The sequence below is a fragment of the Microcaecilia unicolor genome, chromosome 3 (genome assembly GCF_901765095.1).
Source record: "Microcaecilia unicolor chromosome 3, aMicUni1.1, whole genome shotgun sequence".
NCBI lineage: Eukaryota > Metazoa > Chordata > Amphibia > Gymnophiona > Siphonopidae > Microcaecilia > Microcaecilia unicolor.
In genome coordinates, this window is record NC_044033.1 from 79023298 (window position 1) to 79051164 (window position 27867).

A 27867-nucleotide genomic window follows, 5' to 3' on the forward strand; every position below is an offset into this window, starting at 1 on the left:
TTGCACCCAAAACACACGCCTACACTAGCGCAGCCCATTTTTCAGCGCACCTTAGTAAAAGGGCCCCTTAGGGATGTGAATTTGGTTTCTGGTTTCATCTCAGAAAACTTTATGTGGTGAAGAACACTCTCTAAATCAACTTAACTGCATAAATCCTCCAAATGAGTGCACGTAAAGTTGATTTACATGTGTTTAAAAAGTTTCTACATATATTAATCAAATTGTATATACATTAATGTATGAAATGAACCCACAAACTGCTCAAAAATGATCCAAAAATGAAAGAAAATTTTCATCTGTGCATACCCCTATTGTTTTTTTTTTTTAGCAAAAACAAAAGACCCTCATTAGCAATATAATGATTCAATTTCTTTCCCTTATGCAGCATTTCACTTTACAAATCGCACAGTTATGAAGCTTGTACAAAACACATTCTGCTATTCAGGCACGAAAACATGTTTGTTGTGCAATTGTACAAAAACTATAAAATCCATTCAAAAACAAAAACCTTGAGAAAGAACTGACCATGCTGTACATGCTTCAAAGGTTTAACCTAAACATCTGGGTCATATTTTGCTTCCTTTGCTGCAACATGGTTTGTTGTTTGGAAAGAATTCCTTCTTCTTTAAGGACTTTTTCCAGGATTCACTTCTGCAGCTCTTTTCACTACCTCCAGTCACTGTATACCCATTACATTTGCCTTTACATTCAAAAGCAAGGTCCCCCTTTGGAAGCTCACAGTCTATAATGCTGCCACTTTCTCCTGCTTCATTAACTGCAGTCCCATCCTTTGATGTTGCTCTTTCCTGATTACTTTGTGATTTAGCATTAGTGATGAATATCTCACGTGCTGCAATCCGTTCACCATTTCGATAAACAGCATCACCATCATCCAGCTGCTGTGAGCAACCTGGCAGTGATGAAAAGTTGGAAGAAGAGGAGGAGGAAGATGAGGATGGATTCCCCCCATTTGCATTAAGAGAGATGGGTACGTTCAAGTATTGACTGCTACATTCTTGATAAAAGCAACAGGTGTGAAAACTACACTCTTCTTTTGCCGTCCGAAAACGTTTCCTATAAGGACAGTTTGGTGGCATGAACCACTCCTGGGCTGAAGCTCCTCCCAAAGAGCAAGCTGAAAGGCACCAGTTATTCTGCATTATAATTTCTCCATGGATCCTTTTCATCAAATTGTTTATGAGGACAGATCTTCGTAGGAATACCTCGGGGTCATCAATAAATTTTAGCTTTTCCAGAGACAGGTAAAGAACATGGGCCCGCTCTTCAAATATGGAGATGGTCTAAAGGCATGAAAAAAGATTGGGAAGAAAAAGAAACAGAATGGATTAAAACAAATTACTTTTAATTACATGCAAAATCAAGTCGCCTATAACAGATGGGTAGTATAATATGTATGAGAAAACTTACAAAAAGGAAAGTCAGATAACATTGCTAGAGATCCTCAGCCTAATATCCTACATAGAATTTCAAAAATCAAAATGAAGACATCCAGATCAGGATGTATTTTAGAAAAGAATCTGCCGATGTAGAGCCTTTTATAAAACACATGCCAGAGTGCATGTGTATGTACCAACACGTGCAGCAAGTGCAACCATGTTATAAATCTACATGTTGAAAACATGAACGGCTCAGTCACCTCACAGCTTCCACGTGGAAACAGACATTTTGCAACTTCCACTTGTAAGTGCCAACATATTGGTGTATAATAATAATAATAATAAAACTTTATTTATAACCCGCTATATCTGTAAAAGTCTAAGCAGGGAACAAATCACATACAAAATATAAAAACAAAAAACATAATTTTACCCATTTTACTTACCCACATCTAACTGACCACTTCTTTGTACGCTATATTACAATTATTATCCATTCTATGTTACTTTGTGAACCTGCTAATAAGTGGGAAAGCTCGGGGTATAAGTGTTACAAATAAATAAATAATAAAAACGCTACTGTGCCTTTGTAGAAGACTCCCTGAGTTAAATAACTACTATCCTATGCTGATATTATGTTGTTGTTGCTAGTCCCAGCGTCACACCATGATTTGGTAAACTCTTGTCACAGTTGGGATTAATGCAATAAAGGACTGGGCCTTAAGTAATAAACTGAAGCTGAATTCCCAAAAAACTAAGGTATCGTGGTTTAGAAATCAAGGTATTGAAATACCTACCTCTTTGATTTTGTCTACTGATAAAGTTCTGAAGGTGAAAACAGAATCAAGGATGTTGGGGGGTTTTCTTGATTCCTCTTTAACCTATGGACCACATGTTAATTAACTTTGGCGGTTACATTTAGTTAGGCCTTTCTTTGACCGTCGTGCATATGCTCTGTTAGTTCAAATGCTTATACTACCTCATTTGGATTATTGTAATGTCCTGTTTCTTGGCATGTTTTCTAAAAAATCTTTAAAAATTGCAGCTGATACAGAACACTTAACAGATACAGCAGGGTTACACCATACACTGGGGAATTACATTGGCTCCCTGTTAATGAAAGAATTAAGTTTAAAGCAGTTTGTTTAATTTTTCAAATTTTATATGGGTCCACTTCAGAACCATTGATTAAACTTACTTCACTCATTATTGGACATTCTCTGCATCTTCAAGATCAATTGATATGCCCACCTTTTAATAAAAATGCCACGTTTTTGAAATTAGTAAATTCCATATTTTCAGTATTGAGAGTATCATTGTGGAATTTTCTTCCTTCTTATATTAGGACTGAATATAACTATGTTACTTTTAGGAAGAAGGTGAAAACCTTTTTATTTCCTAAAAATGTTAATGATTAATAGAATTGTTTTTGTTATGTTTGTAATTTGAACTAATTTTGTACTTTATCATCTACTTTGTACACCACATTGAACCCTGAAGCGGGGATACTAGTGGTCATAAGTACATATAAGTATTGCCATACTGGGACAGACCAAAGGTCCATCAAGCCCAGCATCCTGTTTCCAACAGTGGCCAATCCAGGTCACAAGTACCTGGCAAGATCCCCAAAACGTACAATACATTTATGCTGCTTGTCCTAGATATAAGCAGTGGATTTTCCCCAAGTCCGTTTTAATAATGGTCTATGAAGTTTTCCTTTAAGAAATGATCCAAATCTTTTTAAAATCCTGCTAAATTAACTGCCTTTACCACATTCTCTGGCAACGAATACTAGAGTTTAATTACACGTTGAGTGAAGAAAATTGTTCTCTGATTCATATTAAATTTACTAATGTATAGCTTCATCGCATGCCCCCTAGTCCTAGTATTTTTGGAAACAGTAAACAAACGATTCACATCTACCCATTCCACTCCACTCATTATTTTATAGATTTATGACATATCTCCCCTCAGCTGTCTTTTCTCCAAGCTGAAGAGCCCTAGCTGCTTCAGCCTTTCCTCATAGGGAAGTTGTCCCATCCCCTTTATCATTTTCGTTGCCCTTCTCTGTACCTTTCTAATTCCACTATTTGATTTGATAACTGCTCTTTTTTTTAAATAATTTTTGAGGTGGTGGTAGACATCACAGAGGTAAGTACAAACTGCTCCCTCAATCACTGGTGAAGACTAAAGGCCAAATGGACAGGTAGCTGGTACTTAATACCTGCCTGAGAGCAGGTGTAAATGTCAATGGAGAAATGTTTAAAATATATGTGTATTGCTATGTAAAATGGGAAATATATATATTTTTTTTCTTTTTGCCTGCCCAGAACACGTCCCCTTTGAATCTGTGCATCCTGCAGAAATTGTCCATGAAGAATTGCCAGGCAGGATTTATAAAATGACCTCAATAATGTAATACCACATTTGGATTATGCCTTTTTACCATATTAACAGTCAATTCAGTTATGAAAAGCAGATTTTAATTAAATTTGCAGTTTTGTGTTTATTTTATGACCTCACATATCTGTTTAAGCATCTCAGTTTTCTTTCAGCTAAAGGGAACCCAAAGAACACGGTCAGACAGTGTTTCTGTAAGTGGCGCTCTGTCCGAGCCAAGGGCACCATTCAAACCACAGCCATGATTCATGCAAATATTCCAGACGTTTCCAGAAAAGTAAAGAAGCCACACTGAAGCAGACAGCAACACTGTGTGGGTTACAGACTCCGAGCTTGTTGCAATTACTCTGGCACTCATCATATACCACTTAGCCAAATACTGTATATATCACACACACATATATGTTACATGTAATGCAGACTTTTTGATTTCTTATTCTTTATTACTTTTTGAATATTTCCATAAGTGTAAATTATGTTGCATTGATCAGTGAAACAAACTCCTGCTTTAATACATTTTGAATTAGATTATTCAGATAGCAGAAAGTGAAAAATCTATTAGGGTCTTAAGACGCTTACAGATCATCTATCGGTCTATAAAAACACAAAGGATGAGCTGAATGCATGAGGATGCTGAACACAGACCATGGGCTGCAGAGTTAAAAGTAAGAGCCAAAATAAATATTTGAATGAGCAGGAAAATCAAATAAGCTCAGGGAGTATATTTTTTCTCCTGAGTGCAAAACTCATAACTGGAGGAAAACAGGATAAATGTAACTCAGCTCAATAGACTCGTGACCACTGACCACCATTTTGCAAACTCTAGTAGTAAGGCATGCATGCCAACCGTTTCTTCTCCTCCAAATTTAAATTAAAAAGCTTGTTGCAGAGGCAACTTTTCAGTACAATTAAGGGTTCAAAACCTAACACATATTTCCTCTCCCTGGACACTATGAAAGAGTTTGCAGAAGTGTCATTTAATAGTTTTCACTAATGGCCAGAGTTAGAATCCACATTGACTGGCCTTCTGCCCTTGGCTGCTTGAGGTGATTGGGGGAGGGGGAGAGACTGAATTGGAAGGAGGATATTAAAATAAAAGACTCCCCCCCCCCCCCCCCCCCCATGGATTGTTACAAATGGAAGCTTATACCACTGTAGTCCAGTAGAGGCCAGTTTTGATGGAGGTGGAAGCCTACCAAGAGCAGCAGGAAACTGCTAGGCCAACAGAGAAAGGTGGAACATGTTACTCTGTACTACTTTTGCTGGTATTACTCTGTTCTGCTGGTAGAAGACTCTTAAACCTTAATGGGATCAGAAGCAGATTGAAAGTTGTTACAGTATAGCAACTGTCTGGAGATCTAAGCCAGTATCTCCCGCCCAGCGTACTTACAAACCTGATCAGACATGCCATGCAAAAAAAAAAGTTAACCCCTGGCTGATAGTTAGATCTAGCCCAGCAGTTGAACTCTTCTGTCAGCATCTTGGTACAACAAAAGACACCAGTAATGCCTCTTAAATGTTCAGGAACTCTGTTCTGAGCATGGCTCTACTTCATAAATACAGCCTGAGGCCAGGAATGTGGGAATTAGTAGGCAGTGGGCAGGGCATGGAGAGCCGACTGTCCTTTGTGCAGTGTATTCTTTGCACACAACACTACCATCCCTTCCCCTCCTGAGGTGTCTCCTTGAAAAAAGCCACTGAGAGCAGAAGTGTGTGGTTACTGCAAAGTGTAGCACAAATAATATAGCATACATAGAAAGTATACAAACAAAAAAAGCAACACTGGGCCTTCAAGACTGGGACAATTGAAATTGTTTATTGATGACCCGACACGGGCTGTGTTTCGGCGCAAAACAACGCCTGCCTCAGGGGTCAGGAAGGGACACAGATGTACTCAAAGTCAATTCAAGCATACGAGTGGGCTCTTTATGGAGCTGTATCCTCGCACCTGCGGTGAACGGCGATCTCGATATGATATACTGGGGCATTGAATTGACTTCGAGTACATCTAACTGTGTCCCTTCCTGACCCTTGAGGCAGGCGTTGTTTTGCGCCGAAACGCGGCCCGTGTCGGGTCATCAATAAACAATTTCAATTGTCCCAGTCTTGAAGGCCCAGCATTACTGCAAAGTGTACAATGCACAATGTCCCCCAGATTCTATTTAGTGCGCCTAGAGACCCGCACCAAAAGCCAGGCGTATTCTATAACAATGCATGTAACTTAATTGGCTTAACCAGATAATTAGTATTGATAACAGCACTTAACAAGCAATAATGAGCACTAATTGGCAATAATTAGACTTTTTGCGCACAACTCGCTATGCGTATTCTGTAACACAGTGCACCTAACTTCTAAGGTGAACAGGCAAAAAGGGACGTGGTTATGGGCGGGGAAATGGGCATTTTGTGGGCATTCCAAAATTTATGCGCCTAGATGTACACTAATGATAGGCAATATACAAAGTCACAGTATAAAATACATAGAAAGCAATTTAGAAAGGGGAGAGTTGGGAGAAGATGCATTAGGAGCTATGTTACATGACAATGCATGAATGCATAAATGGTGGGGAAAGGATCAAGGGCCAAGGACAAGGGTTGCTAAAAAGTGCAGATAAATGGAAGGGAGTAGAGTATGTCAGTACTAGTTAGGTGTGAGAATATAAGGCTGTTTTTTTTTTTGGGGGGGGGGTTACTGCCAGTTTTTTCTTGTGTATAGTATAGTCTTGGGGGGGGGGGGGGTTATTTTGCTCACACCTTTTTCAGTAGTAGCTCAAGGTGAGTTACATTCAGGTACACTAGGTAGTTCCCAGTCCCAAGAGGACTCAAAAATTTAAGTTTCTACCTGAGGGAAGGGAGGGTTAGGTGACTTACCTAAGATCACAAGGAGCAGCAGTGGGATTTGAACCGACCACCTCTGGATGTCAAGACTGCTGCTCTAACTAGGCCACTCCTCCACACCTTGATGCTCCCACCTTCAGTAATCTGACCATCTGGCATATCTGGATGGTCGGGTTACTAACATCGCATTTATTTCTATTATAAATCTTTGTTTTAGGACAATTTTTGAAAATCGTGAATTCTGTGTCTTTGTTTATCCATTATTTGAGAGGATTATGCCATGTTTTCTGCGCTATCTGACTTTTCAGTTATCCAAGAATGGGTCGGTCCAATTTAGGTTGAATAATCCGAGACCGTACTGTATATCTACAACTTTTAAAAGACAGAACAGAAGTAACAACTGTTCGTGGAGATAACGGCAGCTGCAGTATGCACGTGTCCGCGATAAATGAAAGAATCATCTGAGCATGTTGTTTTGAGCATAGTATTAGCCTCTCCAAAAAATGTTATGTGAAAGAAAATTTTGTGAGGCTAGTATTCGTGCATAGAACAGTATTCCAGTTCCCGTGTAGATGCGTGCTGGCACTTTTGTTTTCCATAGATAGGCGCACCCTAAAGCCACCCTTAACACACTTTTCTGCACATATGTTTCCCTGATTATTTATTTATTTATTTGTTAGGATTTATTTACCATTTTTATTTAACAGGCAAGTTCACTGCACTTTGAATTTGCATCTCATTAGCTTTCTGCATTGTTGCAGAATATTTTCTCACTAATCTTGCGGTACAGGTCACGGACTCAACCATTGGCGTGTGGATCTACCGTAAGGCTTTCTGCATCATCCCCTCAGTGCTTCCCCAGCATGTCCACACTGCCTGCTCCAGGAAACTGATGTATCACACGGCATCTTTGGTAAAGTAGGTATGCCTCTGGCTTGAAAAGGTTGGGAAAAGCTAAACATAATGAGCTGGTGATTTTCTTCCAGCAGTCAGCTATCTTCAGTGCAAAGGGCTATCATCAGAATGGCTGCCTGTCTCAGTAACTGGGAGCAGTCTACACCACTCTCCAACCCATAGCAGGAGTGTTATTTTAAAAGTGAGGCGAAGCACTCTGGCAGGGAGATGGTGCTGTGGGTAGTTGTGGACTGCCCTTTTTGGAGGGAAAACAGAGTTGGCTTCCAAGCCTCAAGCTCACTGATATCTGACTGTTTAAAAAACAAGAATTTGGATTGCAACACATAGAGATCATAAATGTTCAATAAGTGATATGAAGTCAGAGAGACTGCAAGTCCCACTGGCTACAGGGTAAAAGGAAATCCAGTCCATTCTGCTGTGTCCTCTGGTGTCCCCCCCCCCCCCCCCCCCCCACACACACATCTCCATACACACACACACACACAAACACACACACACACACACACATATGTTTGGTTTCAGAGCAGTAGGTTTTCCTTTGAATAAGAATGCACAGGCATCACACAACAGAGCTCTTCATCTTTCAGAGTAGCCTAATGGCTGGTGGACTTAGAACCTGAGGAACTGGGATTGATTCCCACTGCAGCTCCTTGTGACCCTGGGCAAGTCACTTAGGACTGAATTCTGTAAAGAGCGCAGAGAAAAATTGTGCTGCTTATCAGTGACGTAACTACGTGGGGCCACGGGGGCCTGGGCCCCCGTAGATTTGCCCCTGGACCCCCCTGCCGATGACCCTTTCGACCCCCCCCCCCCCACAGCCAACCCACCGTCGCCTACCTTTGCTGGCGGGGGACCCCAGCCCCCGCCAGCCAAGGTCCTCTTCTTCCGGCGCAAGGCTTCGTTCTGTTTCTGAGTCTGACGTCCTGCACAGGACGTCAGACTCAGAAACAGAACGAAGTCTTACGCCGGAAGAGGACCTCGGCTTGCGGGGGTGGGGGTCCCCCACCAGCAAAGGTAGGAGACGGCGGGTTGGCGGCGGGAGGGGGGGGTCGAGAGGGTCGTCGGCGGGGGGGGGATCAAAGTTGTTGGTGGTGGTGGTGGCGGCAGCAGTCAATGGCGGGGGGGGGGCTAATATGTGCCCCCCTCACCTCGGGCTCTGGATCCCCCTCCCGCCGAAGTCTGGCTACGCCCCTGCTGTTTATAGAATAGCACTTAAAACCAGGAACCATGACTACATTTAGGCATGACCATTTACGCCAGCAAAACCTTGGTGTAAATCCCCACGCCTAAATTCAGCACAGATCCCCATTATTCTATAACAGCACGCATAAATTGTGGTAATGCCCCCGAACCACCCATCACCCTCCCATGGTCACGCCCCCTTTATGGACCTGCACATAAAATTTACACGCGTGAATTTTAATTAAATCCAATTAGCATCAATAATTGCTTGTTAAACAGCCAATTATCTGTGCTAATTGGTTCAATATTCAATTAAATTGCACGCATGCACAATTTTTAGCGACTTTTATAGAATTTGGGGTTAACCCTCCATTGTCCCCAAGTACTAAAACTTAGATTGAATCCACTACGGACAGAGAAAGTAGCTCCATATAATAAATGTAAACCACTTTGGTTCTAGCACAGAAAACCAATATATCAGATCTATTACCCTTTACCTTCTGTTTGGTGATCATACAGATCCATACACTTGATTAAACTGCATCAGACAAAGCAACTTCCAATAAAGCAATGTTACAGATGAAAAAAAAAAATTCACGGGGAGGGGGGCAGGGGGAGACAGTAACATTTGGCTGCACAAATCATCTTATATTATTCTAATTGTACAATAATAACAAAACAGTGACAATGGTTTATGTCTGATTGCCTAATAAATGACCCGTTTTTCAGCATTTAGGAAGCACATTTCAAGTATCTAGAAATAGATCAGCCCACACAGAGCATTTAGAAGACTTAGCAAAACAAAAAAAAATGAATATTAAAAACCACACATACTTTATGAGTGCAGCTGCTGAGCGGTGGGTGAAAATCCTCTTCTACATATTTCCTTTTAAAGTATGTGATCTTGGATGTCGTTACTGGATTCAAAATTCCCCTGTAATGCGAGTCTGCAGCAATAAATCAGATGTGACACATGACATGTGGTTCACCCCAGGTTCTCCACACAAAATACGCTTCAATTCCTTTCTCACGCCGGGTAACAAGGACACATAATGATATCCTTGTGATGAGCACAAAGAAAGGTTTGTTGTTAAAATTATACCTGGTGTTGACTTACAGGATGGGAAACTCTGTGAAAGAGCTGACTTGGTCATTCCACCAGACAGAATGGTAAGCAATAGGTATTTAGAGTTTCAGACTACAGAATACATCACTATTTACTGAGGCTTCATTTCAATGAAAAGTGAGAGGTGAAAAAATAGGTTATGCTCAGGCCTAGAACTCTGAAGCACTAAGTCAAATACTACCTCCATTTTTAACCACCAACACGAAAATACTATGCACAATAGAAGAAAAAGCAATGAAATGGCGTGGACTCAGGGCCCGATGCACAAAGTTTACCATGCTGGCAACGTTTGCTTTAGACTGGCTGTAGCCAGAAGCGTAGCCCGATTGTGACGCCATGGGAAGTGGAGAGGCGCATGCAAGCATTGTGTAGGCGCACATACGCATAGCATAAATGCGAGGGACTGGCTGAAAAATAGGCGCAGGCACCGTCCGAAGTCCGTTTGGGGAAGTGGTCACTCCCCTGGAGCCCCACCTAGCTATGCCTCTGGTTGTAGCCAGTCTAAAGCAAACATTATTTAGCATCTAATGCACCACAGGGTTCTGCGTCCCTTTTACCGTTTCCCGTAGCAGCTACCGATAACCCTATGTTAATATATTACAACTAGCTCATCAGTATTAACATGAGCATTCCATGCAATGCACAGAAAGGATCGCCTACCTTTAACATGCTAGATTGTCCCACAAGTCAGGAGCTGTTGGAGAGGAACCCTCCTCATCCATGCTGGCAACTCCAGGGCTGATCCCCTGTCCACTTCCCTTCTCCCTTCAGCCTCTGCCTCCCAATCACACTCCAGCCTGGTGCAGGGAGCCCTCCCCTCCTTCTGCTGCTCTGCTGACCTTTATTTCTCCTGCCATAGGCAGTCCTGGGGGTAAGGGAGAGGGGGGAAGAGAGCAAACCCTGGAGCCCTGCTAATTTTCTAAGCAGGAGCTCTGACTTCTTGTCCAAAACATGAAGGTGAGCTCGTTTCATGAGTGCAGGAGCTCTCCACTCCTCCCCCCCCCCCCCCCCCCCGTGTCCGATCCTGGAAACAACTCGGGATCCTGTTCTCCGCATGGCACTTTCCCTTGCAGAATTTCCATGTATCTCATTTGCATGCCACTCCCTTTGTGCATCAGTCGCTGTTTGCGAGTCAGTAAGTTCACCCGTGGCTGCCATATTTAACGGCGACCTTTGTGCATTGGCCCCTCAATAGCTTCAGATGATGCACAAATTTTGTAAAACTGAGGCCTGACAGCATGCCAAAATCTTCAGTCTAGTAGTGCAAAATTGGTCATCCATTTGTAGCTGTGTGATTCACAGTGAAATAAGCGAGGGCCCAATGGCCCTGTGGTCATGCTGTCTTATGTGATGACTGGGTCTGAGACTTGGGGGTCGGGAGCAAAGGGAGGGGAAAAATACTCCCAGTCTCTGCATAGTCGGGACACCTGACCAGACTTCAGTTGCACGCACACACCAAGTTCCAGAAGAATCAATGGTCTGTGGCCCCTAGTCTCTAAGCCTGTCAGTGTGATAGCTGGATTGAACGATGGAGATGAGGATAATTAAAGAAAAGTGTTGGCAGGAAGGGAGGCAGGAAAACCCCATATGGTTGTGCATCAAGGTTTATGGCCCTCTAGCCCCAATAAGGATTGGTTCCAGAATGAACTGAAAAGTGCAAAGCAGCGAGAAACTTCCAGTCTACCACCCTCCCCCCCCCCCCCCCCCCCCCCACCAAAACTGAAAAGTGAGAACTACAATGGTGAATGAGATCCAAGCAGAAATCATATAATTAGGGCCTCTGTTCTTAGATGTTATAAATTACACAGGCAGCATATTGGGGTGTGGCACTGGGGCCATGGTCCTACCAATATCACCATCAGCAACCGGAGAGCTTCTGCCCCTGATAAATGAGTTTATTTTCCAGCTCATTGTTTATAGGTATTTTCACATCACAGATTCTATTGCTGAATAACTCTTCCTATGGAATCAAATATGTACATGTGTGTCATGTAGGAGCCGTTAGCATGAAAAAGGTAGAGTGGAGGATATATGAGAAACCAGGGAGGGGTGAGATGGTAAGTGATGCTTTTCTGCTGTTTATCCAATGAACTCTATTTGAATTGTTTGGCAATAGGGGTATTTTATTGGTGTTTGTTGGTTAAAATATCAATGATATCAATGATATGCTTTGATGTCCCCATGCATACCTCCTACCCACCCCCATCCTCCCACCCTGTCAGACTGTCATAGTAATGCTTGAATGTTTTCACTTATATACACTGTCAGCTAGCACATTTGCTTATTTCCGATCTGAGGAAGAAGGGCAACCTTCGAAAGCTAATCAAGAAATGTATTAAGTTATGTCCAATAAAAAAGGTATCATCTTATTTTCTTTTCCATGTTTTATTTTGTTTGATTTCTATTGATAACCTTAAGAGTGGACTAACACGGCTACCACACTCCTCTACTTTGGTTAAAACTTAAAATCAGAAGCCATAAGTATAGTTGCTGAATAAAGTACACATTTGAATATCTAGAACTGGATATCATGCACTGATAATATAGTATTAAACGTCAAAACAAACATAAAATACGACTGTGGCCATGCTACAGGAAAAAAAAATAGACTATCAGTAAGAAGTAGCAGACATATTTTAATGAGTAACATATGCAGTGCCATAAACTGAAAGACAAATCGGGCACCATATTTCTCGTGAGAGTTATTCTATTTCATGCCTTTTGGTCAGAAATTCCTAATGTGAATTTAATCTACAGCACTCTGCAAACTAGGTCTGGATTATTTTAACATCACCCCTTCCTAATGCTGTAGATAGCATTTCCCAAACCAGGCACATTGGCTCATTTGTTCCTGTCTAGTGTAACAATAGTTTTGCAGTGGCAGTACAAGGCAATGTCTTATCGACAAAAAGAATGCTAGCCAAAAGCTTTATTCCACTTTTCTCCTTTTATAAACAAGACCATATTAGAGCAGAGGCTGCCAAATTCAGCAGGCCCACTCTTCCTCCAAATGGTAAAACTCATGAAGGAAGAACCTCTTCCCAGAAAGGTATGTTCCATGCAGAAGGGAAGTTCCAATACTGAACTTATCTTTGCCCAACCTTCCATCAGAATGTTTAATTCTTGGTTGATAAAAGGGCAAATGTCAGTTACATCTAAAACACAGCTTGTGTGCCCTTTTTAGGCTATTTCTTTCTCATAGGTCTACTTTAGGGAGGACATGGGGAGGCAATGCCCCCCCTTAAATGTTGCTTGTGCTAATACTGAATAGGACCCCCTTTCCTCCACTGCCAATATGACATTAAACTACACCTCTGTTCTTGTTCATTTAAAAGAGAACCAGATCTGGAAGCATGGGCAGTCAGCAGCTATAGGAGAGGACAGGAGTACCTGGCAGGGAGGTCCAGGTTCTGCTGTCTGTGTGCTGCTGGTGGAGCGGAGCAGGGTAACACTCGGACTCCCAGAGGCTCTGGTATTCAGGGATCTCCGCAGCTCCTTCCGAGACAATGGGGTCACAAAATCTATTCATGGACAGGACCAGTGTCATCTCGTGCACCCTGAGATCTGCAACGAAAACCAAAGACTACGTGTCAAAGCAGGCAGCAACATTCCCCAGGGTCTGTCTTCAAACCGCAAACATTCCAGGTGTATTACAGCAATCCCAGAAAAACAAGGAAGTAGGAATTTCCAAAAAGCCCTAAAACTTCACGTTCTCCAACTGGCATTTCAATCGCTTCTGCCTGACTGCTCTTCAAAAATTTGACTCGCCTGTCACATTTACAATATCTTTCCGGATTTTTCTTCAACTGCTCTAGTTGAAGAATTTTACTCCTGTAGATATTTGCTGCGTATCACCAACTGAAAGTTATTTTTCACATCTTTAGAAGGAAAGCAGTAATAAAAATACAACAGTGCTCACATATTCAAATGTCAGTTCTGCTCTTTCTCATCCTGTCTGGTGTCATCACATCTTATTTTATATTGTAGGCATCTCAACAGATGTTTGCCATCCAAAATGAAATGAGAGAGGGCCTTGGTAGCTCCTTCCATGAGCCTGCTCGGACAAATCTGGATCTGTTTCCAGTCAAAACACTGAGATTAAGACACAGAACTGGCTCCTGTTTCAAGTCGAGCTTCGGTCCCACAGGAGCCAAACACAACATGAATGGAGCAGACAGAATATTAAACAGGAACTGGGGTTTCAGGATCCAGTTCCCTGTACTCACTCCTCTCTCCCTCCCCAGCCTTCTTCTGTCTTCCTTCTGTTCCTTTCCTAATCTACATATTTTCACTCTCTGCAGTGACTGACTGGTGCTCTTCACTTTCCCCTATCCCCTGGCTGATTTATTCCAAAAGAGGATCCCTCCACTGAGAAGGCACAGATTTTCCTTAAGAATGCCTTTTCTGGGTATAATAAGTGAGTCGAGAGAGGATAGTAAAAATTCAGCCAACACAACTCTGATATGACAGAGGGGTAGAACTTAAGAAAAACGATGTTGAAATGCACAAACAGAGCTGATGTTGAGCAGGGGCAACCAGGGAAATTGCCCTGGACCCCAAGCCTGCCCAAAACCAAAAGAGGCCCTGGCACAGCCTGCTGTCCCTGTGCACAAATGTACTGGGCTACTTTTCTTTACAGAACTGAGGGGTCCTTTTACAAAGCTGCGGTAAAAAAGTGGCCTGTGGGAGTGTGGGCGTGTCTTTTAGGCATGCTCTGGGCCCCGGAATGTTGTTGAAAGTAGTTCACAAAACTGACACAAGGGGTCTTAACCCCTCACTCTTTATAGAGAGTGAGTAATTTTAGAGGACATGCAATGGAAAATGATATTTTGTTGTTTTATTTTAAAGTTAACAAGGACAACAAGGTGTAGTGGAGACAGTCCCATCGGATTTTGTTTTGTTCACTTAATCCACAAGTTTCTGTCTTTTTGGCTTCTACTTCAATGAAATTTTAGGATTTACAATGCTAAAAGCCTTTATTCGCAAATAATAAGGGGAACTGTGACTTTTCCCTCCATTTTTCCAAACACCCCTATCTCCTCCACAAATAACTCACTTATCATATACAAAATGCAACCACCAAGGACGAACAAGATTGTGTATATGGTACTAAAAGGCCACAGCTTCATATACTGTAAAATTAGACAACCAAATAATAAATATTCCACAGCCAAGATGAATAAGACACAAATAACATTTAAGTACCTATCTAATGAAAATCTGCCCCCCCCCCCCCCCAACCAAGTAGCTAGGATACCCAAGCCCCACCATGTTCAGCTAGAGCTTTGGGAGCATACACAGACCTCCATGCCCCGCCAGTGAATCAACTGACCCAAATTATACACCTTGATTTTAACAGCCAGGTAAAATTAAGGCTATACAACAGCACTTAACTTGGGTGTACCACCAGCTGTGACAACCCAGAAATTAAATACACAAGAGTAAAAAGCAAGAAATAACAAAAAGGGGATTGGCAGGTGGGGACACCACCTCTGAGGAGCAGGAACCAGGCCTGATCCTTGGAGGGGAAGGCTTAAATGGGGAAAGCCTCTCTCTGTCCCCGACAGCAGCCCACCAACCCAGCAGAGAAGTTTTTGTACCAAGGCCACGTACAATTTGCCTGTTTAAATTTGCATCACCAGGGGAAGGAGGGGGGAGGGAGATCCACAGGGTGGTTTAATTGTAGATTTGTCTTAAAAGGGATAGGATTGGGTTGGGGATGTTGTAATTAGTATTGACACAAGGAGAGGAAGTGGGGAGGGGTGATCTGAGAAGAGGAAGGGGGGAGGAAGTATTAACATGATTGATAATAGTTCTAGGTATGGAATTGGGGAGCTAAAAGTTAAGGGGATGGTATCTGGTTCATGCTGGATTCCAATTGTATATATTGTAATTTTCATCAATAAAAATAGTTGAACTACAAGCTAAGACCTTGAGGGTGGGGTGGGGTATGGGATTGGGCAGGGTGGGTAGAAAAATTGTTAAAACTTTGATGACAACACTATTCTCTTGTTCTTATTCAGTTTATTCAGATTGTGGTGTTTGCAATTTTTTGCATATTGTGCCTATTGAATGTTTAATTCTGTTGAATCATCAATAAAATTGTTGAAACATAAATGTGCACCACCACCACCACCACACCTCCCATCAGCAGTATCCAGCCCGGAGAATGGCCCACACAATCCCCATTAATAGGCTTCCTCAGGATGGGCCCTTGGCCTTAAAACAATGGGAATGACAGGAGAGAGATCCCCTTCTCTCCCTCCCATATAGCTCAACCATCTCAGTGACAGTACTTAGCCAAGGGCCACAGACTGGAGTGGAGGAGTAGCCTAATGGTTAGTGCAGTGGATGTTGATCCTGTGGAACTGGGTTTGATTCCCACTGCAGCTCCTTGTGACTCTGGGCAAGTCACCTAACCCTCCATTGCCTCAGGTACCAAAACTTAGATTGTGAGCCCTCTAGGGACAGAGAAAGTATCTGCATATAATGTGTACAGCACTGCATATGTCTAGTAGTGCTATAGAAATGATTAGTAGTAGTAGTTCTTTCTTGAGCCTGGTGCCAAGGCTGCCAAGAGACATGGCTGGGCCCAGAGCAAAACCAGACTGCCACAAGTCAACCACCACCTTTTTGTTTTTGCCTCTAAGGGGGGCCAAGGCCTTGCACCGTCAAACCACTCGCACCAACGCTCCTGCATCTTTTGTCTTTGCTTCCAAGGACGGGGGCCTGGGCCCGGCAAGCCATTTCCTGTATGCCTGCTCCCACAGTCTGTCCTCTCCTGCTCCTGTCTGTGCTGAGAGCCAGGACCCGGATGATTGCATTAACGCAATATCGTGCTAATGCAATCATCCGGGTCATGGGCAGCCCGCAGGAGCAGGGGAGGACAGACCTAGAAGCAAACAGCAAAAAGAAGCTTGTTGGTGCTGGACCCAGGGAATTTTGCCCCCTCTGCCCCCCTCTCAGTGGCTCTGCCTGGTGCATATGCACCCTGAATATAGCCACTGGGCATCATTGCACCATGTAGAACCTTCACAGCCATTGGGGTAAGAATGAAACTTCTACGGCATGTCAGCTCTAGCTGGGAACAGGAGTCAGCTTTGCAAACTGAACCCACCCGTACAGCATGCACTGCCTCTGTGTTGCCAGAATAGCTGAAAAAGACAGAGCAGAGAAGTAGAAGGCCCAGGCCCAGATCCCACCACAACTCCTTGTGGCTTTGGGCAAGTCACTTAGGAGCCCCTTTTTCTAAAGGGTTGCCAAGTGGCAATCCAGAACTACTGATGGTGGTAGTTTCATTCCCAGTGCTGGAATTTTTTTTAATTACTACCGCAGGGGGTTACCTGGTGTGGGCAGCACTGCACAGCAGGGGTGTATCTGGACTCCGGCGGTAGGGGGGGCCAGAGCCAGAGGGAGGGGGCACATTTTAGCCCCTCCCCCCCCGCCGCCGCCGCCGAGCCCCCACCGCCACCAATGACTCTCTCCACCCCCCTCCCGCCGCCAACCCTCCCCCGCTGCCGTTCTTACTTTTGCTGGCGGGGGACCCCAACCCCCGCCAGCCAAGGTCTGCTTCCACCTGCCGCTGCCGTAAAAACTTCTTCTTCAGCCGGCGGGGGACCCCAAACCCCCGCCAGCCGCCCCGCGGTGTTTAAAATTCATCTTCGGCCTCCGTGGCCGTGCTGCACTGCTGCTGTGATAGGCGCTGTTGAAATCCACTTCGGAGTCTGACGTCGTTGTACGTTGTACGTGCTGCGACGTCAGACTCCGAAGTGGATTTCAACAGCGCCTATCACAGCAGCACGGCCACGGAGGCCGAAGATGAATTTTAAACACCGCGGGGCGGCTGGCGGGGGTTTGGGGTCCCCCGCCGGCTGAAGAAGAAGTTTTTACGGCAGCGGCAGGTGGAAGCAGACCTCGGCTGGCGGGGGTTGGGGTCCCCCGCCAGCAAAAGTAAGAACGGCAGCGGGGGAGGGTTGATGGCGGTAGGGGGGTCCAGGGCAAAATCTGTGGGGGCCCAGGCCCCTGAGGCCCCACGCAGATACGCCCCTGCTGCACAGTTACCAATGGGAGACTTTACTGCCACCTCAATGGGTGGTGATAAATTATTTATTTAGATTTTGCTCACACCTTTTTCAGTAGTAGCTCAAAGTGAGTTACATTCAGGTACTCTGGATATTTCTCTGTTCCAGGAGGGCTCACAATTTAATTTTGTACCTGAGGCAATGGAGGGCTAAGTGACTTGCCCAAGATCACAAGGAGCAGCAGTGGAATTTGAACCGGCCACCTCTGGATTGCAAGGCCGGTGCTCTAACCACTAGGCCACTCCTCCACTCCACTAAATGCCCTCCCCGCCACATGGCAAGTGTGAACTTACCGCACGGCCATTTCATTTTTCCACCTTTTTACCCGCTGCAGTAAAAGGGGCCTCTGGGCACTGCAAAAACTCAACAGTAGCACTAGCGAAGGGCCCCTTTTACCGCAGATTAGTAAAAGCACCCCTTAATCCTCCACTGCACCCAGTAAAACTAGCCTGTGCACCAGCAACACAATGGTGCCTCACACTGCACAAGAGAAGTCAGCAACATATAACTCCTCCATCATGCCCAGAAAACCACAATGGGGGGGGGGGGGGTCACTCACTGTATGGTCCCCAGGAGTCAGTTTGACTCAAGGGTGCGTCTGGATCTGGATATTGAGGTATGGTCAATAACAAAGCATTCCCCCCCCCCCCCCCAAAAAAAAAATATCCAGCATACTGATGAGTGTGCTGTTCTTAAGTTACTACTGAATTTCTTTAGCATTATGGCCTGTGAACTTCTGGGAAGCAAAAGTAAAGCAAAGAAACAGGTCTGATCTTTCTTTTATCAAGGAGGCTAGTCAGAGCCAGAGATTTAATCTGAGAAACGCATTCCATTCACAAAACACGTCCAGGCAAGTTTTATCATCAGGGTTCTGCTGCTACTGCCATACTGGCATTTTCCAAGATCTGGGTTATTTACAGAAAGCGCTCTGGTTTGTCAAAAAGGAAAAGGGACACCTAGGCTCACAACCACATGATCAAACACTGTAGGCGGCGCGGCTGTTAAAGAAAACCTATATGTGGTAGAGCAGGGCTGATTACCTTTCAAGTGCTGGCATCGCTTCAATCACAGAGAGTAAAATAGATGGCTGATTTTGCTAACAAAGAATTCCCTTTTCTGAACACCTCTTATGAGTGGATCCCAGTAGCCCCAGACATTTTGCCCTCCTTGGTGACTGACTACAAGAGAAGCTGCTGGGATCAGGTAGAGAGCATTGTGCACCTTTTGAAGCCGACAACCTTTTGCCTTGCATCATGCTTTTTGTCAGCTTCAAAGCCATGCAGTCGGGTAGACTGTTCCCCTTTGCTGCCTTGTAAGTCAGTTACATTTAATAGTGACCATATATGGCCGCGGGGCAGGATGCACGTCGCATATTCTTAGTCTAGGAGACGGATACAAAGGGACCTCAGGGGGCAGAGGGAAATAGCAAACTACAAACGGACAGGCTAAGTCACTCTTCTGTCACCTCCTACCTGAGCCCTGTATGGGCCATTCTATGACCTATTTTAAAAAAAAATAATTCACAGTTAAGCCCGAAATACTGAGATATAGGACCAAAATGGGAGATCAAACACAGTTTTTTTTTAACTTTTACTAACCTCCTAATTAGAAACAGATATTTAATATTTCGAATGCAGCGTCCTGTTTAGTTGGTACCTGTTAAAATGCACAGATATCCAGACTGACCCAGTCATAAACGAACTGCTTCCAGTAGGGTTACTTTACAGATCTATATTCACGTCTGTTCAAGAAAGCATATCGTACAGTGCAAAAAAAAAAAAAAAAAGCTTTTAGGGATAAGAAAGAAAATGTATTTACAGCCTGCTGTGCCATAAATAGCAGCTCTTTAGAAACATAAAAGCATAAAAAGGCAGGACTCCAGGCAGACGGCTCAGAAAAACTGGCTGAACTCTCAAAAACCAAATTCACAGGTGCAGAAATTTTCAGCATATATGAATCCCTCTTTTGGTTAAAATGTGCTTCACGAATCTACATGAGAAACAGAGCTTCATTCCTAACTGTAAAAAAAAAAATCTCCCTTCCACTTAGACTCTTTGCTGGTGAAATTTTAAGTTCCACTTTTTTGATATTGGTTGAATTTTAATTGCGCGTTAAAAAAAAAAAAGCTATTATGCATAGTTCCTATTTTCAAACAAGCCATTGGATTCAGATGCTTTAGCGCTATTCAGAAGTTAACAATTCCTTGCCAAAACTGGGAGATCCTGAAGCCTGAACCCGTTTCCTCTTTGGAGTGGAGTCAGCGGGGAGGGGGGGGGGAGCCTTCCGCTCCAGTCTAAATAATAGGCAATTTGGAACAATGTTCAATTTTTAAAAAGTGAAATGCGGTTAACTCACTCCCATCGTGCTGCGCCCACCCGGCTCAGCCCAGTTTTGGTTTTGCTCCATTGCAAGCAGTCATTTCATTTGTAGTTCTAATTTAGCCAGAAATGAGTACTACAAATCCATCTTTGTAAGCAAAATTGAGACTGGATCAGGCTGGCAGCCGGATCCTTCAGCCTCCTCTCCACCACCTTGATACATCCACCCCAAACTAAGGCACATTTTAGCCCGAGGTTCTTCCCCCGCCCCCCAAAAAATCAGCCTCACCGAAGGGCCCGTGCCCTCAGGCAGTTGGAAAACTGTCAGGTAAACGTTTCCTTCCCGCTCTCCTGATCTTCTACAAACCTTTCCCCTGCCAGGTAAAAGTCAGCCTCGGAGAAATCTCAGCACTCCGCCCGAGCACTTTCCACCGATCTGTCACAAACATGCCTGTGGAATTACTGCTCCCTCCCTTTCCAGCCGGGACTCACAGGCATGCAACGGCGCAGACCCCCAGAAAACAGTCACCCTAGGAAAGATCGTACTGATATCACGAAGCAAAACGACATGCCAGGCTCTCTCTTACCGCTTCGGGGTCCAGTTTCAGAGGCAACTAGTACCGGGCAGCGAGCTCCCGCGGGGCATTGCCCAGATCCAGAGCACTTGCTCTCTCGCCGACTGTTATGGTAATGACGGGTTTAGGCTAGCAGTGATCGTGTGAAACCAGTAAATCCTGTTTTTACATTTCCCTCTGGATTTAATGCAAAAAAAAAAAACCCGCCCCTAGAGTTAGAGCGTGAATATTAAAGTGAAACTTTAGAATATGAAAAATAGCAACAACAACAAAAAAAATCCGTTAGAATCAAAACCACGGAAAGAGGAAAACTATAGCAATATAGCTATAATAAAAGTATTTGCAGATTCCATTCAAAAAATCCGATAGAGCTGCCAGCATTTCGGCAGCAGCAAGAGAGAATGAGCAATAAAATCACATTAAAGAAGACGCTTGCCGCCCACCGGACCTGCTGCTGCAAGCTTCACACTGAACCCAGCAACAGCTCAGTCGCTACCCATCAGTGCGGGTCCCCCGCTGGTTAAAGCAACTTCCAGAGCCGGCAGAGAGGAAAGGCAGCGGCCCTGGCCGGGGGGCGTGTCATCGCTCTCTGCCCCCGGCTCATCTCTGCAGCTGCCACAGTCAAAACCAAACGCCCGCAAAAGCTACACCTTTGCCTTCCAGGACTTGGTTCTACGCATTCCCCGCCCTCCTCGCCACGCCAGGTCAGTCCCTTTAAAGGAACAAACTCCTGCCTGCCAATCATTCTGGGTGGTGGGGTGGGGGAGGGGAGGTGACAAGCTCTACCCCCACAGCGCCAACCCTGCTGCTGGCTGCTACACCACAGCCCCGAATTTCCTGCTGGCACTGAACCAGCTCATTGCCAAGGAAGAGACGGATATGCCTTTCTCCTCACAGGATGACAAAACAAAAACAGCCACAAGATTAAGAAAGGAGAGAAGGGAAAGCCTCGCATTTGCAAATATATCTAACAGGTCTAACATCGCACGGCCTCCATTGCCGAGAAAAAAAACAATCTAAGCGGCTTAAATTCTCATATGAGGTTTTAAATTTTACTGTGCTTCTTCTGTGGATGCTTTAGGCACCAAGCCCTATTATTAGCAGACATCCAGAAAAACAGAACTATTGTTTAGCTATGTTTTAAAATTCACTTATTATGGTACAGACGTAGGTAGTTAAGGCAAATGGCAACAATTCATTATTTGTTAAGGGTCCGCGCCTATGATACAGAATGAAAGGACATGCCGAATAAATTAGACCCATATATTAAGAGTAACCACCATCAAAATCTCAGTTTAAATTAAAAATAATGTTTAAAATCCATGATTGAATTATGTTTATGCACAAACTGCAATTACATTGTTCTTATCAAACGAAATAACTCTCAAGTTCAAAACCATAAGGAGCCCTAGAAAGTAAATTATGCATACAAAATATTATATAATACTGAGAAGCACCAGAATGCATCTATCCAGCTAGCCACATTAACTTCCATCTACTACTACTACTTAACATTTCTAAAGCGCTACTAGGGTTACAGCAGCGCTGTACAATTTAACATAGAGGGACAGTCCCTGCTCAATGAGCTTACAATCTAAAAGACAAGTGAACAGTCAGTCCGAGAGGGGCAGTCAAATTGGGGCAGTCTGGATTTACTGAACGGTAAGAGTTAGGTGCCCAACGCAGCATTGAAGAGGTGGGCTTTAAGCAAAGACCTGAAGATGGGCAAGGAGGGGGCTTGGTGTAAGGGCTCAGGAAGGTTGTTCCAAGCATAGGGTGAGGCGAGGCATCTATTGAATGTATCCAGTTCAATTCATATTTAAACTAGTTCCATATATAAGTTCAAACAACAGCTTCCAAGCAGTTATGGTACAACAACAGGCAGCCTTATTTTCAGTTTATGCATCTTGAAAATGCTTTGAACATGTATGAGACACATCTGTATATGGTGGACCTCCACATTATGTACATTTATCACCATTTTGACTGGCTCTGGTGCTATGGGGACAAGTTTGGGGACCTTGAAGTTGGAACAAAGCAGCCACTGTGAAAAGTAAACTAGAGCTACCATCCCATCTTTTGAGTAAGTTCTATCTTGAAAGGAAAACCCTGGCACACACAGACTCTACAAGGGTTTTGCAGTGGAACATCTCATTTTTCTCTTCTCTTGTTGTGAGGGTGGTGATAGCGGAAGGTCCCATTTACTAACACATTCATCCTGAGCAAATCAGAAGTGAATGAAGGGATTGGTATAGGAAAAAAACTCTTGTGGTGTGGGACCAAATAACCCCTACCCCTCACTAGCCTGAATATTATTTTGAAGAATAAAAATAAATATCATTCGTCAGGCCACACCCAGTCAACTAGGTTTGTAGGATTACCACACTGAATATGCATGAGATAGATCTGTATACATTGTAAGCTCTTTGAGCAGGGACTGTCTCTCTATGTCAATTGTTCAGCGCTGCGTGCATCTGGCAGCGCTATATAAATGCTAATAGTAGTAGGCAGTGCATGCAAATCTCTGTCATGCATAATCATTATGGATATCCTGGTGTGCCTTGGGCTGAGAAGCATTGCCATAGGCTGAATCTCTCTCTATATAGATGGCCATTTACACAATGCAGGAATTCTGTAGAACTGAGGCCAAAGAGTCCATTGAGTCATCCTGTCTCCAGCAGGTCACAAGAACCCAAGAGGACCCAAAAGAATCCCTCAAGTCTATTTGTGTACTTTTCCTCCAGAAACTTGGCCAAACATTTTAAAACCTAGCAACACTAGAGGCATTGACCACATCCTCTGGAAACACTAACACTTGAACTGGGACTCGTCACCCCTCTACTCTGTACCCCCCCTACTTGTCCCCCTCTCCAATCCCCCATGACAATAAACAACACAATACACAAGAATGTATGGTAGCAAAATAGGCTGCTGCTTTGTTTATTAAGATAACAATCTTTAACATAGCAATTCTTAAACAATACTTGCACCCGAACTACAACTGAATTATTCAACTGCTAACCTTTTGCCCTTTCTACCCCGCCATGATAGCTAGGGCAAGGGAATGGCATGGCCCTTCATGCCCACCTATTCTGGGTCACCTGATTCTGCAGCTCTTAAGCGCTCATCACCTGATGAGCTGAAGCCCTGTAGCTCAGGTGTCCCTCACTGTGACACACCATCCACACTCTGATCCCACACCTTGATTACAGACACCCCCAGGCCCTATCCCAATCGGGGAGGGCAGGTGGGTAAAGCCACCTCCGAGGAGCAATGTTAAAGACCCTACAACCCAGAGGTGGATCCTTTAAGTATCCTCTCTCTCAGCCTGCCCCCTTACCCCTTCTTCCAATCCCCTTTGCCAATCCCAGTGGAAAACCCTATTTTAAATGTAAACCCTCAGCTACCCCCCAGCCATGCTTAGATCCTCCCACCTCATAGCCCCTACCTCAATACCTTCCCTGAGGCCGGCCCGATAGCCTTGCCCTGCGAGACTAGCTCTTGAATTAATTAATTCAGTGTAAATGTTTAGGTCTTTTTACCACCTCTCCAAATCTTCATATACCAGTTACCCACAATTTGTACAGATAAAAGACCGAGGCTGCCGCTTATGAGAAAAGTAATTTATTTACTTACCAAGTATTGATACAATTAATATTTTCTCATGGAAGGATAGAACTGCTGCATACATATACTCTCTGTATCTATCACTCCAACATACTGAACTGAAACAGCTATTTTTATACACTTGTATTTAACAATGATTTACAAGTCTTCAGCAAGCTATCTTACTCGGGATCATCAGGTCTTTTTCAAAACTTTCTGGTTTCCCTCACCTGCTAGACCACATTCTCATGTTTGTTTATGCTTCCTCCTTTCCCAGGCCTACTTGCCTGTAAGGATATCATATCAGATCATAAGTTCCTGGGCCTCATGATTTATGGCCTTTGCCCTTTGACTCTACTCCAGGGTGCATAACTGTGTTTATTATCTACAGTCCCCCCTTTGAAGGCCTTCGAGAGTAAGGGCTTCACTGCTTTGAACCTTTGCTGTTCTATCCATTCCAGTGGGGAGCAATAGGTTCTTTTTCAGATGTATATTAGGGGTAAAGGGATCGTAGATGTGAGTCACAGTTCATGTCAACCCCTTTACAGCCTCCCCCAGGCCCTATCCCAGGGGTAGGCAACTCCGGTCCTCAAGAGCCGCAGGCAGGTCAGGTTTTCAGGATATCCACAATGAATATGCAGGAGATAGATTTGCAAACACTGCCTCCATGGTATGCAAATCTATCTCCTGCATATTCATTGTGGATATCCTGAAAACCTGACCTGCCTGCGGCTCTCGAGAACCGGAGTTGCCTACCCCTGCCCTATCCCAATCAGGGAGGGCAGGTGGATAAAGCCACCTCCGAGGAGCAAATCTAAAGACCCTACAACCCAGAGGTGGATCCTTTAAGTATCCCCTCTCTCAGCCTGCCCCCTTAGCCCCTTCTTCTAATCCCCTTTGCTGATCCCAGTGGGAAACCCTATTTTAAATGTAAACCCTCAGCTACCCCTCAGCCATGCTTAGATCCTTCCACCTCATAGCCCCTACCTCACTACCTTCCCTGAGGCCAGCCCAATATCCTTGCCCTGCGAGACTAGCTGTTCGGCTCACAAATTCCACAGCTTAATAGTGCGCTGAGTGATAAAAATGAATTCTCTTATTTGTTTTAAATCTGCTGTTAGTTTCGTGGACTTTCTCCTAGTCCTAGCACCGTTTGAAAGCGTAAATAACCTTTTCCTATTTACCTGTTCCATTCCACTCATGATTTTTATAAACCTCTATCATATTCCCTTTCAGTGGTCTCTTATATATAAACTGAAGAGCCTTAAGTTGTTCAGCCGTTCTTTATCCCTTAAATTATTTTGGTTGCCCTTCTTTGTACCTTTTCTACATCCTTTCTATCTATTGCAGGGGTTCTCAACGCAGTCCTTGGGTCAGCCAGGTTTTCATGAGATTCCCAATGAATATGCATACGATAAATTTGCATACAATGGAGGCAGTGCGTACATTTTCATTGTGGACATCATGAAAACCAGACTGGCCTGGTGTGTCCTGAGGACTGGGCTGAGAAGCCCTGATCTGTTGTAAGATAAGGGCAACCAGAACTGCACACCATACTCATGGTTTTCACCATAGATCTAATACAGGGACATGATATTCTCAGTTTTATTCTCGCTTTCTTTCCAAATAATTCCTAACTTTCTATTAGTGAGCCCAAGACTTCACATGTGTTTAGAATCATTTATATTTAGCTGAAATCAAACAAGGAAGCCAGAGGTGCACCTTTGAAACCAGGGTTTTTAAACTGCGTGCGTTAAATATCTGTGATCTGTTATCAGACTTTTATCATGTGGAGTTAGAAGGCTTCAACTCTAAAACTATATAAATCAACTGTTGCAGTGATACATTAAAACAGGCAGCAGAAATATTTAATGAAGCAATAATATACAGAGCTTCATCAACTAAAAGTGAAATTAGGCAATAAACTTGTCTTCTAACATTAATTATTATTATTATTATTTTATGTATTTTCTCAAGGACTGATATTTAGGAACTTTTTCTACTGTACACGAATCAGATTATTATGATTAAGTGTAGCATATTTTTATCACTGCCTTTACAGTAAATATTACAATACCATATCACTGAGAATAAAAGATTACCAAAAAAGCTTTTTTTCTGTGCCCCACCTCCCCCCCCCCCCCCCCCCCGGGAACAATACTGTATTATAATGAACCTTGCACCACTGTCTCACAAACCGAGCAATCCCACACTTCCTCCAAATGGTGGAACTCATTTTTTCCCCATTAAATTAAGTTACCATCTGTTTCCCCCCTCCCCCCCCCCCCCGGGCGAATGACACACTTAAAGTAGGATCTGTGATTGATCCAGACTTGCAAAAGCCTGCAGCAGCCCATAATGGCAACATTCACTTGTACAGTATGGGTGCTCTGTGAAAAACAGAGAGCAGCCCTTCAGTAGTAAACCATCCTTTCTCCTAGATTTCTTGCTGGTGAACCCCCTTTTTTTCTTTTCAATTCCAAACTGATCTTGTTAAGGGCTGTTTTTACTAACCAGCTTTGTAAAGAAGGACACCTACGATGTAGGTGAATTTTAATGGCACACTTAAAAAAGCCATTAGGGTAACTTCTGCATTCAGACAAACCCCAGATGAAAAAGCTAAAAAAAAAAAAAAGTGGATGGTTCAGCTGCTTTCTATCTAGTGTGATGCAGGAATGAACAATTCCTGCCAAAACTGGGAGATCCTGAAGCCTGAAACTGGTTCCTCTTTGGAGAGGAGACGCAGCGGGGGAGGGAAGCCTTCTGCTTGAGTCTAAATAAAGGTTATTTGGGTCATTTTCAGTAATGAAAGTGAGATGTAATTAGCTCCGCTTACATTCGTGCTGTACCTCCTCCCCTTTCCCCAGAAGAAGCATTTCCAAAGCCTCCACCTCTTTCAGATACACTTCCTAAAATGTTCTCCCTGGAATCTGGAAATAGAAGCTGCCTTCCCCTCGTCTTCACACTAGGAATCAATAAAACCAAACCGAGCTCACGACTCCATCACCTCCCCCTGCAGTGGGCACCAGTGTTTACAAAGATGTCAGGCAAGTATTCCTGCTCTTTCCCTCGCTCTCCTGATCTTTCCAACCCCTTCTCCCGCCTGGGGTCCGCTCAACACGTCTCGTTGCTTTTAGTCAGGACTAACGTGAAATCCTTTAGTCTCCCCCCCCCCCCCAAGAAGGATTCGGCATTTGCTGTGAATAGCAGGCATCGTATTGGCAGGATCGCAGAGATTCAATGCTCTGTGTGAAACCTACAGAAGAATCGCCCTCTCCCCTCTTTTCCCCCCTTTCTCTCTGTCTCCTGCTTCATGCCAGGCTCTGTCTTACCGCTTCGGGGTCCAGCCTCAGAGGAAGGTACTGGGCGACGAGTTCCCGCGGGGCATTGCTGAGATCCAGGGCACAATGTCCTTTCACCTCCACTAGT

At 44.0% G+C, this 27867-nt stretch overlaps 1 protein-coding gene across 4 annotated transcripts; it reads right to left on the reverse strand.

Annotated features, from left to right (window-relative positions):
• SERTAD4 (SERTA domain containing 4) lies at positions 1-27867 on the reverse strand. 4 transcript variants are annotated; one of them, XM_030196101.1, is made up of 4 exons: positions 27771-27867; positions 13249-13422; positions 9567-9679; positions 1-1301 (listed from the first exon to the last, which is right to left on the reverse strand). In XM_030196101.1, the coding sequence occupies exons 2-4, from the start codon at positions 13403-13405 to the stop codon at positions 567-569; spliced, it is 1005 nt and encodes a 334-aa protein (XP_030051961.1). In that variant the 5' UTR covers positions 13406-13422; positions 27771-27867; the 3' UTR covers positions 1-566. The 4 variants fall into 4 exon arrangements, with proteins under 4 accessions (XP_030051961.1, XP_030051963.1, XP_030051960.1 ...); XM_030196103.1 differs by lacking the exon at positions 27771-27867 and adding an exon at positions 21281-21428; XM_030196100.1 differs by lacking the exon at positions 27771-27867 and adding an exon at positions 20845-21267.

Excerpts from the sequence above, each read along its gene's own strand:
- SERTAD4 (XM_030196101.1), bottom strand. The coding sequence starts at position 13,405 with ATGACACTGGTCCTGTCCATGAATAGATTTTGTGACCCCATTGTCTCG. Across the intron at positions 9,680-13,248 it reads AACCTGGACCTCCCTGCCAG|ACTCGCATTACAGGGGAATT; the intron begins GTACTCCTGTCC and ends TTATTGCTGCAG. Across the intron at positions 1,302-9,566 it reads TCAGCAGCTGCACTCATAAA|ACCATCTCCATATTTGAAGA; the intron begins GTATGTGTGGTT and ends TCATGCCTTTAG.